At 41.0% G+C, this 16614-nt stretch overlaps 1 protein-coding gene across 2 annotated transcripts in view; it reads right to left on the bottom strand.

The window, feature by feature from the left end:
• The window catches only part of DENND2C (DENN domain containing 2C), a 94510-nt gene that overhangs the window by 421 nt on the left and 77475 nt on the right, over nt 1-16614 (bottom strand). Inside the window, exons 10-18 of one of the 2 annotated variants that reach the window (XM_047784948.1) lie at nt 15797-15866; nt 15190-15267; nt 14478-14618; nt 13850-13998; nt 12081-12258; nt 5937-5978; nt 4600-4705; nt 926-1165; nt 601-687 (exon numbers count right to left, since the gene is read on the bottom strand). In XM_047784948.1, the coding sequence (XP_047640904.1) occupies nt 601-687; nt 926-1165; nt 4600-4705; nt 5937-5978; nt 12081-12258; nt 13850-13998; nt 14478-14618; nt 15190-15267; nt 15797-15866 (1091 nt within the window). The remainder of the gene's footprint in view (nt 1-600; nt 688-925; nt 1166-4599; nt 4706-5936; nt 5979-12080; nt 12259-13849; nt 13999-14477; nt 14619-15189; nt 15268-15796; nt 15867-16614) is intronic. The other variant, XM_047784949.1, reaches the window with a different exon arrangement.

The following is a 16614-nucleotide window of genomic DNA, read 5'->3' as shown; positions in this document are numbered from 1 at the left end:
CTATCAGTTGATAGGTTTAACCACCCAAAATAAAAACAAAACAAAATACCGCCCCCCCCCAAATGTGTCTAACTGCAGAGGTAGAAGAGAACTCAGGCTTCATGTAATTCCATGGTTTTCAACCCTGACTGTAGGTTAAAATCACTTGCCCTGCTCCCTGGAGATTTATTGTAGCCTGGTATTGGTGTGGGGTGGATTTTCAATATATTGTTAATCTGATTATAAAGCATTTTAAAAAACTTTTCTTTTCCTTCTTTTTAGGGCTGCACCCATGGCATATGGAAATTCCCAGGCTAAAGGTGGAATCAGAGCTGCAGCTTCTGGCCTACACCACAGCCACAGCAACACAGCTTGTGGCGATGCCGGATCCTCAACCCACAGAGCAAGGAGGCCGGGGACTGAACAGAGCAAGGAGGCCGGGGACTGAACCGCATCCTCATGGATATTAGTTGGGTTCTTAACCTGCTGAGCCCCAATGGGAACTCCCTGATAATAAAGGTTTTGTGATGAGGCATGTTTACTGCAGTTTTTTAAAAAACTACATTTATCTTAAAAATATAAAAAACTACATTTATCTAACAGGAAAACACAGCAACTTACCAAGACTTCGCAAAATTCTATTCACCCCACTGGGCTCAGACTCAGGAATTGTTTCCAAATACTGGAGGGCCCGGACTTCAAACAAACCTACAAGGAAACTTCATGTTAGTGAAGCTGTCACATATTCAAGACTGAAAATCAATTAAATAAAAGTCTGTGCTCACTACCAATGTACTTCTGTAGTCAAAACAATATCACAAAATGTTTCCCACAATAAATAACTCATAGTGAGCCTTTGTAGCTTTATGCTGTTTTTGTTTACATTATTTTCAAATCTTTCAAGTGCCCCCGAAATACAGAAGGAGAACGTCATGATGAAACTGACCTTTTACCCCACTTTTCCGAAGCTCTCGGTCCTGGATGAATCCTGCGAACATCTGAGTCTCCATGAAGAGATCCAGGAAGTGGCGTACACTTCGGGAGGTGTGGGATTTACGAAATGGCTCCCTTTGGAATACACGCTCCCCGCGCTCAGTGACAGTCATATTCAAAGAATAATGTCCCACCAGCTCCACAAAGAACCTGACAAATGCTTCAGACACCAGAGAGTTGAGTGTCACATCTTCTGCAAAATGAAAGAAAAAAGAAAGAAAGGGGGAAAAAAAAAAAACCCTAAGTTTTATGTGTATAGGGACACTGGCTCTGGTATGAAAGTGATGCATAAGGAATCATACATTAAAAGAGAATAAAGGCAGGAATCCTCATGCTTAGCTTTCTTGAACTCTCCATGACCTGAAAAAAGCAAAATGGCTTATATCTTAACCCTCATTTTCTTCCCACATATACTGTGGTTTGCACACCTGTGATTTCACTGTAACTGTTCTTTCAAAGGCCACCAGTGAGAACCAGCCAAATTTAACATGATTTCCTATTGTTATTGTCCTTTGAGCTCTCTGCTGCACTTGAGTGACCTCCTCATTCCTCGTCTCCCTTTCTACTCTCCTCGTGTCCCGATTCCTCTCCTGCCTTTATGACCAGACACTGCTTTGCTCCTGCCTCTTCTTCCTCTACCTCAGCATGGTCTTCAGACCCCTTCTCTTCAAGATTCCCTTCTGTAAAGAGCTAACTGGTATAAAGAGAGAGCTGGTTTTTTATGTTGATAATTCTCAACCAGCCCAGATCTCCAGCCCAGGCATTTCGCCAAAATACACCTACATTTTCAGGCTACCTACAGGTGATCACTGTTTGGCTGTCTCTTGAACACTTACATTCCATTTGTCTAAAAGTCACCATTGCAGCTCCTGTCATGGCTCAGTGGGTAAAGAACCTAACACAGTGCCCACAAGGACGTGGATTTTTCCTCAGCCTCCCTCAGTGGGTTAAGAATCTGGCACTGCTGCAAACTGTGGCCCAGGTCACAGATATGGCTTGGATCTCAGTGTTGCCGTGGCTGTGGTGTAAGCTGGCAGCTGAAGCTCTGATGGGATCCCTAGCCTGGGAACTTCTGCATGCTGTAGGTATGGCCCTAAAAAAAAAAAAAGTCACCATCTTAGGTCCTTTTGGAAAATTGTAGACTATGAATCAAATAAATAAACAATACATGCCAAAACCAAATTCATCATATTTTTCCACCAAATCTGTTTCTCTGTCAACTTTCCCATATTACATCATGATTATTCCATAAAAATAATAACAATTACAATTACAAACATGATAATCCAGTGAGGTAGGTATATTATTTCCTTTATATAGCTAAGGAAACTGTTGCTCAATCAAAGACATTCTCCAAGGGAGTTTCCATTGTGGTTCAGTGGTTAAGGATCTGACGTTGTCTCTGTGAGAGTGTGGCTTTGACCCCTGGCCTCGCTCAGCGGGTTGGGATCCGGCGTTGTCATAGGCTGTGGTGTAGGTCATAGATGCGGCTCGATCTGGTGGTGTTGTGGCTGTGGCAGAGGCTCCAGCTGTGGCTCCCATTCAACCCTCAGCCTGGAAACTTTCACATGCAGGTGCAGCTATAAAAAGAAAATGAGAGAGAGAGGGAAAAAAAAAAAAAGACACTCTCCAGGGTCACCTCATGTAGTGCAGTGGAGACGTTGCAGGACTCCCAAGTCAGGAGATTCTTTTTGGGGGACCATGCCCACTGTATATGGAAACTCTTGGTCCAGGGAGGGAGCCACAGCAGGGACCTGAGCCACAGCAAAGACAAGGCCAGTTCCTTAATTTGTAGGCCACTGAGGAACTCCAGTCAGGTCACTCTGAACCACTACAAGATATGCTGCCTTTCAGGTTCCAGGCTCAACTTAAGACTCCTCCTTTTTCTTTCATACCCAAATGGTATTTTTTTCCTTTTCTTTTTTTTTTTTTGTCTTTTCTAGTGCCACTTCCTCAGCATATGGAGGTTCCCAGGCTAGGGGTCAAATCGGCCTATGCCACAGCCACAGCAACACGGGATCCTTAACCCACTGAGCAAGGCCAGGGATCGAACCCGCAACCTCATGGTTCCTAGTCAGATTCGTTTCTGCTGTGCCATGATGGGAACTCCTATTTTTTTCTTTAGGGTGGACCCAGGGTATATGGAAGTTCCCAGGCTAGGGGTCCAGTCAAAGCTGCAGCTACACCACAGCCGCAGCAATGCCAGATCTGAGAAGTGTCTGAAACCTACACCACAGCTCATGGCAACACTGGATGGATCCTTAACCCACTGAATGGGGCCAGGGATCAAACCTGCATCTTCGGAAGTTCCCGTCATGGCTCAGTGGTTAACGAACCCAACTAGGATCCATGAAGATGCTGGTTTGATCCCTGGCCTCACTCAGTGGGTTAGGATTTGGCATTGCTGTAAGCTGTGGTGTAGGTTCCAGATGCAGCTTGGATCCTGTGTTGCTGTGGCTGTGGTGTAGGCCGGCAGCCACAGCTCCAGTTAGATTCCCTAGCCTGGGAATTTCCATATGCCTGGACTGTGGCCCTAAAAAACAAAACAAAACAAAACAAAACCAGCATCCTCATGAATACTAGTCAGGTTCATTACTGATGAGTCACCACAGGAACTCCTAATCTAGATTTTTGTTATAGTTTGTTCAACAGACTTCCTTCTCAGGTCTTTCCTTCTGGAGCTGAGAATCCATGGTCTGTCACAGCTTTTATTGTCAACACTTCTGCCCCACTCTCCATCCCCTCCAGTCCTATTTCTCCCCCACTCCGCAGCAAAAAATTTCTCTCGAAGAGTTGTTTACACCTGTTGCACTCACTTTCTTACACCTGATGCCATTTTTTTTAAAAAAAATTTTTTCTATAACTTATCTTCCACTCTTTGTTTCTGTTTTAAGGTATATACATTATACATTCTTTCACATACGTGAATATATCAGCAGTGAAATGACCACACAAGTACCCACCACAAAGCTTCAAGTAGAACTGCACATGCGTCACTGTAGTTCCCTGTGTGATGCGCTCTCAGGGGGGTTCTTCCCCCACCTTCCAGTAGAGGGTGATGATTCCTTAGAATCTTGTGTATATCGTTTGTTTTACATTATAATTTTACTATATAACACAACCTCAACAACGTACGGTTAGATTTCGTATGTCTTTGAGCATTATATAAAACTTTATGTTCTTCTGCTACTTACTATTTTATTCAATGTATGTTTAATGGCCACATCCACAGCATATGGAAGTTCCCAGGCTAGGGGTCAAATCAGAGCTGCAGCTGCTGGCCTACGCCACAGCTACAGCAATGCCAGATCCAAGCAGCATTTGTGACCTATGCTGCAGCTTTCAGCAACACAGGATCCTTAACCCACTGAGCGAGGCCAGGGATCGAACCCGCAACCTCATGGTTCCTAGTCAGATTTGTTAACCACTGTGCCACGACGGGAACCCCATAGGTGTATTTTCTATGTCTGCCATAGGTTTATTTTCTGTGTCTATGAATCTCTTTGTTTTGTAAATAAGTTCATTTTTATCATTAATGCTACTTTTTTATATGCTTTGGCAGGGTGCTAAGCATTTGGTAAATACTAACCACCTTAACCTTAAATCCTCAGACCACTTGTCTCATACCTTGTGAAAAATTCTGCTCCTGAGCCAAGATTTCATTTCGTTCTTCCAAAATCTGCATCAAGGCAGCCTGGAGTTTAGGTGGTAGAATCTCATCCTCATCAGATACCTTAAGAGAAGAAATTGAGATTTTCATGAGTTGTGAAAGAGAAAGTCTCAAACATGCACTAGTTAAGTCCCCCAAATTGTATACATTTTGGCTGAAGAATGAGTCTGAGTTAAGTCCTCTAAATTGTGTATATTTTGGCTGAAGAATGAGTTTGAAGCTTCCTTCCCCATGGTGAGCAGAATCCATGATGTCTATGGTGTATATATCTTAACTACATTTAAGAAAAATAAATAATACTCCTTATAAGATTTTCTGCCACTCTCCCACCAAATATTCCTCATCTCCAAATCTTACGCTATATTACAAACAATAATAAATGAAATGAAATATGATGAGCTGATGGACTTTTTTAAAAAGACAGTCTTGGGAAACATTCTTTTCTCTCTCTGTCCAGTGCTCACAAACCTCTATACAGGTGACATACAGAGGGTTGCTCTAAGGCTTCACTCTCTCCTCTACTTCACCATCCAGAATAAGTGACCACTTCTTTTCTACCCCTACTGTATTCGGTATAAGTATCTTCCCTTCCTTCCTTCTTTCTTTCTTTTGTCTTTTTAGGGCTGCACCCACACCATATGGAACTTCCCAGGCTGGGGGGCGAATCGGAGTTGTAGCCACTGGCCTACCGCACAGGCACAGCAATATCAGATCTGAGCCGTGTCTATGACCCACACCACAGCTCATGACAACACAGGATCCTTAACCCACTGAGTGAGGCCTGGGATTGAACCTGTGTCTTCATGGATACTAGTCGAGTTTGTTACTGCTAAGCCACGATGGGAGCTCCTATAAATTTCTATCACACCACTTTTAAAACTTTATGGATATGTCTTCTCCCCCTCCCCTTTCAACTACAAGGCCTGAGGGCTCAAAGTGTGTCTTACTCATGTTTAGTTTCTGACTGACAGAATATCTAGAAATAATTGATGCTATATGCTTATTAAATTTAATTAAATTGGAGGCCTACATACACTAACCCATGAGACTTGAAGGGAGGGTTAGCTCTTTTGAGAATGACATTTAATCTGCTTCCTCCTTCCTTAAATTGGGACAGATAGCTGTGAACCCAAGCCAAATGTTTCAGGTCAATCTTGTATGAATGGCCACCATCTCAAATCAAGTATGTATGGGAACCAAAAGTCTTCCCTGAGTCATCTTCTCTAACTACTTTCACATATTTTTCTGGCCAATTATTCCCAAACATTATGTAATCACCTCCTTTGTCACTTACCTCCTGTAAGAACTTGTCGGCACAGAGATCAACTATCAGCACCTACGGAATAAAGGAGCCAGGCAGGTTAAACCAGAGACCTTCACAGAGCAATATATTAGATACTGCTAGATCAGGAAGAATGTTTTGATTCTTTCATGCAATAGAAATAGCTTTAAACAAAATTAACTTACAGGGGTTTTTTTGGTTTGCTTTGTTGTTTTTTAAGTTGACTTACAATATTATATTAGTTTCAGGTCTATAACATAGTGATTAGACTCTATTATACATTTCCTGGCCCAGAGAACTTGTGCATGCTGTGGGTGTGGCCAAAAAAATTTTTTTAGCCTGTTTAAAAGGTAACTCCTCAACATGAGCAGGGCGGGGGGGGGACTTGGAAGAGGAGTTCCCATTGTGGCTAAGCTAGTATCCATGAGGATGCAGGTTTGATTCCTGGTCTTGCTCAGTAGGTTAAGGATCCGATGTCTGCTGAGAGCTTCAGTGTAGGTTGCAGACAGCCTCAATCTGGCATTGCTGTGACTGTGGCCAGCAGCTGTAGTTCTGATTTGACCCCTAGCCAGGGAACTTCTATATGCCATGGGTGCGGCCCTAAAAAAACAAAACAAAACTGCAAGCCAAAAAAAAAAAAAAAGAAAAAGAAAAAGAAAGAAATACAAGGAAAAAATGATGGCAGGCACACCAACAGATTAAAAGCAACTGAAAAACTACATCGACCAAATGCAATGCATGGACTTTACTTGGGACTTAATTCAAAAAGAAATAAACGAAACAATCCCATTTTCAATTGTATCAAAAAGGAATAAAATATGTAGGAGTTCCTGTCATGGCACAGCAGAAATGAATCCTACTAGGAACCATGAGGTTACAGGTTTGACTCCTGGCCTCCCTCTCAGTGGGTTAAGGATCCAGTGTTGCTGTGAGCCATGGTGTAGGTTGCAGACGCGGCTCAGATCTTGCACTGCTGTGGCTGTGGTGTAGGCCAGCAGTTTGTAGCTCCAATTCGACCCCTCGCCTTGGAACCTCCATATGCTATGAGTGCAGCCCTAAAAAAAGCAGGAAAAAAAAAAGTAGAAGTAAATTTAAACAAGGAGGTGAAAGATATTTACATTGAAAACCATGAGATATTGATGAGAGAAAATGAACAATACAGAAATAAATAGAAAGATAGTCTTTGCTCAGGGATTAGAAGAATAAATATTGTTAAAATGTCTAAAATACCCAAAGTAATCTACAGATGCAAGGCATTCCTTATCAAAATCCCAATGGCATTTATCACAGAAATAAATCTAAAACAATCCTAGGAGTTCCTGTCATGGCGCAGCAGAAAAGAATCCAACTAAGGGAGCTCCTATCATGGCTCAGTGGTTAACAAATCCGACTAGGAACCATGAGGTTGCGGGTTCGATCCCTGGCCTCGCTCAGTGGGTTAAGGATCTGGTGTTGCCATGAGATGTGGTGTAGGTTGCAGACGTGGCTCAGATCCCGAGTTGCTGTGCCTGTGGTGTAGGCTGGCAGCTATAGCTCCAATTAGACCCCTAGCCTGGGAACCTCCATATGCCTCGGATGATGCCCTAAAAAGACAAAAAAATAAAATAAAATAAAAATAAAAATAAATAAAATAAAAAAATAAAACAATTCTAAAATTTCTATGCAGCCATGAAAAGCTCGAAATAGTCAAAGCAATCTTTTTTCTTTCTTTTTTTTTTTTAGGGTCGCATCTGCGGCATATGGAAATTCCCAGGGCAGAGGTCCAGCAGGAGCTGCAGCTGCTGGCCAGAGCCACAGCCACTGCAATGTGAGATCTGAGCCATGTCTGCGACCTACCCTACAGCTCACGGCAACGCCAAATCCTTAATCCACTGAACGAGGCCAGGGATCGAACCCACACCCTCATGGATACTAGTTGGGTTCGTTACCACTGAGTCACGACAGGAACTCATCAAAGCAATCTTGAGAAAGAAGAACAAAGGTGGACGCCATCACATTTTATGCTTTCAAACTATATTACAAAGCTATACAGTAATCAAAGCAGTGTGGTTCTGACATAAAAACAGACACATAGATCAATGGAACAGAACAGAAAGTCCTTAAATAAAGTCCCACACATAGTCAACTAACTTATAACAAAGGAGGCAAGAATATACAATGGGGAAATGACAGTCTTTTCAATAAATGGTGTTGGGAAAATTGAATAGCTGCATGCCCCAAAATGAAGTTAGATCCGTATCTTACACCACACACAAAAACCAACTCAAAATGGATTGAGGGCTTGAACATAAGGCCTGAAATCATAAAATTCCTAGAAGAAAATATAAGGGGTAGCATCTTTTTAAATTTAATTTAATTTTATTTTTTGGCAGGTGGAAGTTCCTGGACCAGAGATTGAACCCTTGACACACAGCAGTGACCTGAGCCACTGCAGTGACGATGCGGGACACTTAACACAAGGAGCCACCTGGGAACTTCCAAGGAAGGTAGTGTCTTTACATCCACTGGTCTTGGCAATGATTTCTTTGATTTGACACCAAAAGCAAAGGCAACAAAAGCAAAAATAAACTGGGACTACATCAAACTAAAAAGCTTCTGTACATCAAACTAAAACGCTTCTGTACAGCAAAGGAAATCATCAATAAAATATAAAAGAAACCTAGAGGAAGGGAGGAAATATTTTCAAATCATATACTGGATAAGGAGTTAAATGCCTCAAATATATAAAGAACTCATACAATTCAAAAGCAAAAAACCCCCCAAACAATCCAATTAGGGCAGAGGAACTAACATTTTTCCAAAGAAGACATACAAATGGTGAACAGGCCCATGAAAAGGTACTCAGTCAGCATCAGGGAAATGCAAATCAAACCCACAATGAGATACAATCACCTGTTAGAATGGTTATTATCAAAATGTAAGAGATAACAAATACTGGCAAGAATGAGGAGAGAAGGGAACTATTGTGCTCTTGATGGGAATGTAAGTTGATTTAGCCACTATGGAAAACAGTGGCGAGGTTCCACAAAAAAATTAAAAATAGAACTAGCATATGATTTAGCAATCTCACTTTGGGCATATATCCAAAGGAAACAAAACCACTATCTTGAAGAGATCTCTGCACCGGCATGTTCACTGCAGTGTTATTTATAACAGCCATGACATGGAAACAACCAAAGTGTCCATCAACAGATGAATAAAGATGTGGTCTATAATTATACAATGGAATATTATTCATCCATAAAAAAGAAGGAAATCCTGCCACTGGTAACATGAATGCTAAGTGAAATAAGGCAGGCAGAGAAAGACAAATACTATACGGTCTCACTGACATGTGGAATCTAAATCAGCTGAATTCACAGATACAGGGAACAGACTGGTGGTTGCCAGAGGTGGGCATGGGGGATGTGCAAAACGGGTGAAGGGGCTCAAAAGGAACACACTTCCAGTTATAAGATAAATAAATCCTGGATGTGTAATGTATACCATGGTAACTATAGTTAATACCATATTGTATATTTGAAAGTTGAGACATTTCTACTGTGGTGCAAAGGGATCAGTGGCATCTTGGGAGTGCTAGGACGCAGGTTCGAAACCTGGCCTGGACAGTGGGTTAAGGATCCAGCATTGCTACAGTTGTGGCTTAGGTTGTGACTGCAGCTTGGATCTGACCCCTGGCCCAAGAATTCCATATGCCATGCGGCAGTCAAAAAAAAAAAAAAAAGAAAGAAAGAAAAGAAAAGTTGCTAAGAGTCCATCTTAAAAGTCCTTATCATAAAAAAAAGTTTTATAAACTAGGTAATAGATATTAACTAAACTCATTGTGGTAATCTTCTTGAAGTATACGCATGTCATACCATATCATTATGTTGTCCATCTTAAACTAATACAATGTTAGATGTCAATCAGCTCAATGAAACTGGGGGATTAAAAACAGTTAACCCAGCAGAGTTAACAGGGAAGAAGAGTTTTTTCAATAAATGGTACTGGGATAGTTGGCTATACATCTGAAAAAAAAATGAAATGACCTTTACCTCCTACCATACATATATAAAAGAATCAAGCACTAGGCTTAGAACCAAAAATTAAAGGCATAATAATAAAGCTTCGAGGAGATAATACAGAAGGATAGCTCTATGAAGTTAATATAAAGAAAAACTTAAACAGCTCACAAAAACACACAAAAACATTAACCATAAATAAAAAGATTGATAATCCTAATCACACTAAAACTAAGAACGTCTTGGAGTACCCACTGTGGTGCAGCAGGTTAAGGATCTGGCATTGCTGCAGCTGTGATATAGGTCCCAGCTACAGCTTGGATTCAATCCCTAGCCTGGGAACTCTATATGCTGCAGGTGAGCCATAAAAGAAAACAAAACAAAAACGAAAAACCAATTTAAGAATACCTCTGCATTGAAAACACATCATTTTGGAGAGTGAAAAGGAAAGCCACAAAGGGGTTCAAATTTAGAGTATAAAAAATCCTCTTAGAAATCAAGGGTAAGCGATTCAATAGAAGGATAGACGATGAATTTTACAAAAGATGATATTCAAACAGCCAATAAACATATAGAAAGATGCTCACCTTCAACGATAACCAGAGAATGCTAATTAGACCACAATGAGAATACAACTACATACCCACCAAACAGGCTAAATTATACAAACTGATAACAAAAGTTTAACTTGGCACAACTACGTTGGAAAAGCTTGATTTTGCTTACTGAAGTTGAAACTATGTCCATCCCATGACCTAACAATTCCAAATCCAAGCATATTCCCATAAAACCGCAGGCACATATGTACCAAGAGTCAGGTACAAGAATATTTGTAGCAACATTATTCATAATAACCCCAAACTGGAAACAACTCAAATGTCCATCAACTGTAAAATGGATAAGGAAATTATGGTATATTCACACAATGGAATGCTACACACGATAAAATGATCAAACTGCTGTTAAGCTCGTCAACATGGATGAATCTTACAGACATAATGTTGCTCAAAAGAAGTCACACTCCCTTCCCCCCAAAAAGAAAAGAATATATAAATACTATACGAGTCTATTTATATCAAGCTTAAAACCAGGCAAAACCAGGAGTTCCTGTCATGGCACAACGGAAACGAATCCTACTAGTGACCTGCAGATGAGGGTGTGATCCCTGGCCTTGCTCAGTGGGTTAAGGATCCAGCACTGCTGTGAGCTGTGGTGTAGGTCGCAGACGCGGCTCAGATCTGGTGTTGCTGTGGCTGTGGTGTAGGCTGGCAGCTGTAGCTATGATTCAACCTCTAACCTGGGAACTTCCACGTGCCACAGGTGTGGCCCTAAAAAGCAAAAACAAAAAACAAAAAACAACCCAGCCAAAACTGTATTACATTGTTTAGGGATACATGCCTAAAATGCTAAAATATAGAGAAAAACAAGAGAATTTGCATCATAAAAGTCAAGATAGCGGTTACCTTTTATGGGAGGAGGAGAGAGCAGTGATTAGAAGGCATGAGGGGACTTCTGTTTTCACTGCCGAAATGTTTTCATTCTATTCCAGTGTTGGTTATATAAGCATTCCCTTTGTGATAACTCACTCAGGTGTACATTACAAGTGTTTGGGGCACTTATCTGTATGTGTGTTATATTTGAAACAAATTTTTAAATTAACTCAAAGTCATTTTTACGTATGATTTTTAAAAAAAGACCTTCGGAATAATACAAGAATTAGCCCATGGTTCAATATCGTAAATATGATACAAGATGTAACTTTTTTTTAATGGCTCCACCCACGCACAGCATATCAAAGTTCTTGGGCCAGGGACTGAATTCAAGCTATAGATGTGGCAGAGCCAGATCCTTTAACCAACTGTGCCGGGCTGGGGATTGAACCCCTTCCTCCGCTGTGACCCAAGCTGCTGCAGTTGGATTCTTAACCCACTGCAACACAGTGGGAACTACTAAGATACAACTTTGCATTCATGGGTACTAAGAATTTTTCTTACTTAAATGAACAGATACAAAAATATGACAGCATAATGTATTAACAATAATAATCACAGATTATTATTAATTAATGACATATCCATCACTCTCAAAGATCACTTGTTTTCATTTGCCAGTGCTCCAATCTTTTCCACAGGTACCACTACCTCTCCCATCTCACCTCTTCAATGGGCAGGTCCTGGAGCTGTGGTAAGGAGCAAGACAGGATCCCAATGAGGAATGGCGTAGGTGAGCACACAATGTCGATCATAGATGCTGGCAGGACTGGGATGTAGGTGTGCTGCCAGGTGAACGGATACAGGGTGGCAACCACAGCGTGGCCACATTTTGACAGGGTGCTGGCCAGAAGATAAAGCAAAGGGGGTTACATACAGAGCAACATGCAGAGGGCATTTCAGATATCATGTTACAGAATTACAAATCCATGCCAGTTAGTGACCACAAATTAACAATTCTGTCATTGCTCATTAACTTTTAACATTTTATTTAAAATTTTAGGAGTTCCTCTCATGGCCCAGCGGAAACGAATCCAACTAGGAACCAAGAGGTTGCGGGTTCTGTCCCTGGCCTCAAACCAGTGGGTTAATGATCCAGCGTTGCCCTGAGCTGTGGTGTAGGTTGCAGATGCAGCATGGATCTGGTGTTGCCGTGGCTCTGGTGCAGGCCGGCAGCAACAGCTCCGATTGGACTCCTGGCCTGGGAACCTCCATATGCCGCGGGTGTGGCCCTAAAAACGACAAAAGACAAATGAATGAATGAATGAATAAATAAATAAATAAATAAAATTTTAATTTATTGAAAATCTTTAATCTCAACTCAGTTGTTTCCCACAATTTTTTTTTTGGTCATACCTATGGCACGTTGAAGTTCGTGGGCCAGGGGTTAAACTTGCACCACAGCAGTGACAAACAGGAGTACCCTTAACCTGCTGAGCCACCAGGGTACTCCTGTTTCCCACAATTTATACTGCTAAAAACCAGTGTGTACTTAGAAAAGCAACACCAATTTTTAACAACAGTTAAAGCAAAACACATTTTGAATGCTAAATTAAATTGGAACCCCCTAAAGTCATCGTTATAATCTAATCATCCATGTCACTATAGCGTCAGGTAATTGAGATCTGACAGTTTTTTTAAAATTTTATTTTATTTTTTTCCCACTGTACAGCATGGGGATCAAGTTATCCTTACATGTATACATTTTTTTTTCCCCACCGTTTGTCCTGTTGCAACATGAGTATCTAGACATAGTTCTCAATGCTACTCAGCAGGATCTCCTTATAAATCTATTCCAAGTTGTATCCGATAACCCCAAGCTCCCGATCCCTCCCACTCCCTCCCTCTCCCGTTGGGAAGCCACAAGTCTCTTCTCCAAGTCCATGATTTTCTTTTCTGAGGAGATGTTCATTTGTGCTGGATATTAGATTCCAGTTATAAGTGATATCATATGGTATTTGTCTTTGTCTTTCTGGCTCATTTCACTCAGTATGAGAGTCTCTAGTTCCATCCATGTTGCTGCAAATGGCATTATGTCATTCTTTTTTATGGCTGAGTAGTATTCCATTGTGTAAATACACCACATCTTCCGAATCCAATCATCTGTTGATGGACATTTGGGTTGTTTCCATGTCCTGGCTATTGTGAATAGTGCTACAATGAACATGTGGGTGCATGTGTCTTTAAATAGAGTTTTGTCTGGATATATGCCCAAGAGTGGGACTGCGGGGTCATATGGAAGTTCTATGCATAGGTATCTCCAAACTATTCTCCATAGTGGCTGTACCAGTTTACATTCCCACCAACAGTGCAGGAGGGTTCCCTTTTCTCCACAACCCCTCCTGACAGGTTTTTTTTTAATATGCTCAAATTTTAACATAGCAAGAACAAATAAAACACCAGTCTGAAGTGACACATTTTACTTATTTCTCACCTTAGGCTGTTGGCAACAAAGATTACCCTCCGCTCCAAAAGAAGAGACGCACAGACCCGGAGGAGATGGCACACACTCAGGCACTTAAAGAGGCATTCAAAGTCAACATGTTCCAATCGGGAATCCAGGGGTCGGCACAGTTCAATTGACTGAAATGCAAGAATTTCAATCAGGGGAGCGGAGGTAGGAAAACAATCCCTAGTGACCACACTAATGGATCCCCGTCATCCTTGTACAGGTTCCGTTCAAGAGAGAGGGTCTGCTACGAAGAGTCTGTGGAGCTGCCTACACTAATCCCAAAACCTAATACCTTATTTTCGTGCTGTAAACTTCTGGGAACATCTTCCATCCCACCTGACAATAGTAAGTATAATTTTCATTTATCACACTGAAGCTGTCCTCATGAAGGGCTCAATCCATGACGGGTAGAAAACCTCTACTTTCTGGGTCTAGGATCGACTGTCTCACAGATAACTGGCGATTTCCCCAGTCTTTGTGTGACTAAAACATTCTGGGCATTTTATGAAAAAGGGAAAACTATCCCCTGAGGCCTCTACCTGGTAAGGCCTATGAGCGTAAGGCCTACTTTTTGGCAGCTATCAAACCTTTTCAGGATGAATTAATTTACCTCATCTCCAGCCCCAGGGAGGTAGCTCTTCACTGTGATGGTGCGTCCGGGGGCTGGGAAAGGTGCTTCCATGACACTTCTCATGAATGGGTAAACCAAGGCCGGGGACATTTCTCTTCTCTTCTCTACTTCATCCAGAATCTGTATACACCAAAAAAAAAAAGTTATTTTTTTTATTAGGGACTCAATTAAAAAACATAAAAGAGTCCTATTAAAGGAACTGCTAAGCTGGAAGCACAAACTTGAAAATAACACCAACAGATTTTAAAACAGATAATCTTCTGAAACCAAGAGAAGTTCATTAAAGGCATCACTTCTCTTGGAGGTAGCTTTAAATCTTCAAGGAAAGTCACTAAAATAAATAAACTTAATTTTAGAAGAGGAGGCCCTTTTTATTTCCCTAAGATAGGGGCAGAGATAATCTCCTGAAGTCTGTGGTCTGGGGAGACATAAGATAAACTTCAGGTAATGTTTTTTAAGCTGAGAGGTTGAGCAAACCAAAATGAGGATGACAGGGAAATATCATCGGGATTAGAGATCCAAGTTGAAGCCTTTAAACCTGTGGTTCTAATCTACAAATGGGGAACCCTTTCTAAAGTAGTGTTAAAATCTATGCCACTTAACATTGTCTAGTGAAGTCATCAGAAACAAAAACTTACTCAGAGCTCAGAAAGAACACCGTTACTTTTTGTAAGGCCCATTCTCCACTCACCTTTGAAAAAAGGTTGAAGCAGCCAAGGCGACTGACCATGCAGTACACCTCAGGGAGCCGCTTTCCTTTGCCTTCTGGCTAAAAAGTAAAAGAAAAATAACAACAAAGCAAAAATTAAGCAGCACAAGTCTTTACTAATTTGGAGTATTAATACTCTCTTAATACTCTTTAATACAGAGTAGGAACCAAAGCTCTCATCCTCAACAAGCACTGAAAGATGGGAAAATGCTAAGAAAAAGTTAGAGTATCATTTATTCCAGTTTAGTGAAGGCATCTAAGCAAGAAAAAAGTAACTCAGAGCTCCCTCTATTGGCTCCTTGTACTCCAATCCTCAAATATACCCAGACTGAGAGCCAGCCACAAAATCAGTGCTTTCTTCATCAATTACAAACTAGCAAGTAAAATAAACCCATACTCTTTCTATTCTGGAACACTCGGTGGCTAACCTCTACCTTGATCTTACTGTTTAGAGCTAATGAGTCTTCTTTATAGTACACAGATCACTGAGAAGCCCCCAAATTCATCTAGAGGTTATATTTCTGAAGTTCCTAGTCTGACTCTATTGTTCCTCAACTAAACTTGCCTGTAGCACAAGTCTGGGACTTACCAGGAGCTTCTTACAGTAACCAAACCACCGGCTGCCATCTTCTCCAGTTAGGACAAAGGAGAATGTTTCACTGAAAAAAAAAAAAGGCAATAGTTTGAGATCCAAACAACTGCCTATGTTATTCCTTGGAATAAACAATTAACAATTAGAGTCCAACAGCAGACATTCTGAGATGGAAGAGGACGCATCGGTATTAGATTTACTGCAAGCCACATTCCTCCTGAGGGAGAATGTCCAGGCCTTGAGAATATCTTGCTTCATACTGGAGTGAAAGGAAAGGCATAGGATGAGCTGTTGGTGCCACTGCCCCCTTTTACTTTCTTATTTATCCAGTCTTGCTATTAATTGTCTACTTTCCTTTTGCTGACTGTCCAGTTTAGTCAAACATCTATGTAAGCTATATGGATTTTGATAAGCTATTTTCCCTTCCAAATTCTTCTATTTAGTTCTGAGAGGTCATATGGAACAGTGATAGGAAAAAGGTTGTATCCTTAGTATATAAAAATTAATGGAGAAATTATTATCTCTTCACTAGAAACACAAACAAAAGATATGCATGGATAACTTACAAAAAGAAGATGTAAAGATGCCCAAGAAATAAATTTACTAATAATTGAAAAATTCAGAAAACTACTATAGCTCATCAGTGAATTCAGTAAAGTTGCAGGATACAAAATTAATACACAGAAATCTCCTGCATTCCTATATATCAACAATGAAAAATCAGAGAAAGAAATGAAAGAAACAGGAGTTCCGTTGGGGCCCCTGTGAGATATGGGTTCGACCCTGTCCTTGTTCAGTGGGTTATGGATCCAGCA

The sequence above is a fragment of the Phacochoerus africanus genome, chromosome 6 (genome assembly GCF_016906955.1).
Source record: "Phacochoerus africanus isolate WHEZ1 chromosome 6, ROS_Pafr_v1, whole genome shotgun sequence".
Taxonomy (NCBI): domain Eukaryota; kingdom Metazoa; phylum Chordata; class Mammalia; order Artiodactyla; family Suidae; genus Phacochoerus; species Phacochoerus africanus.
Note: the sequence above shows the minus strand (reverse complement) of the source record. Positions and strands in the feature narration are given on the sequence as shown.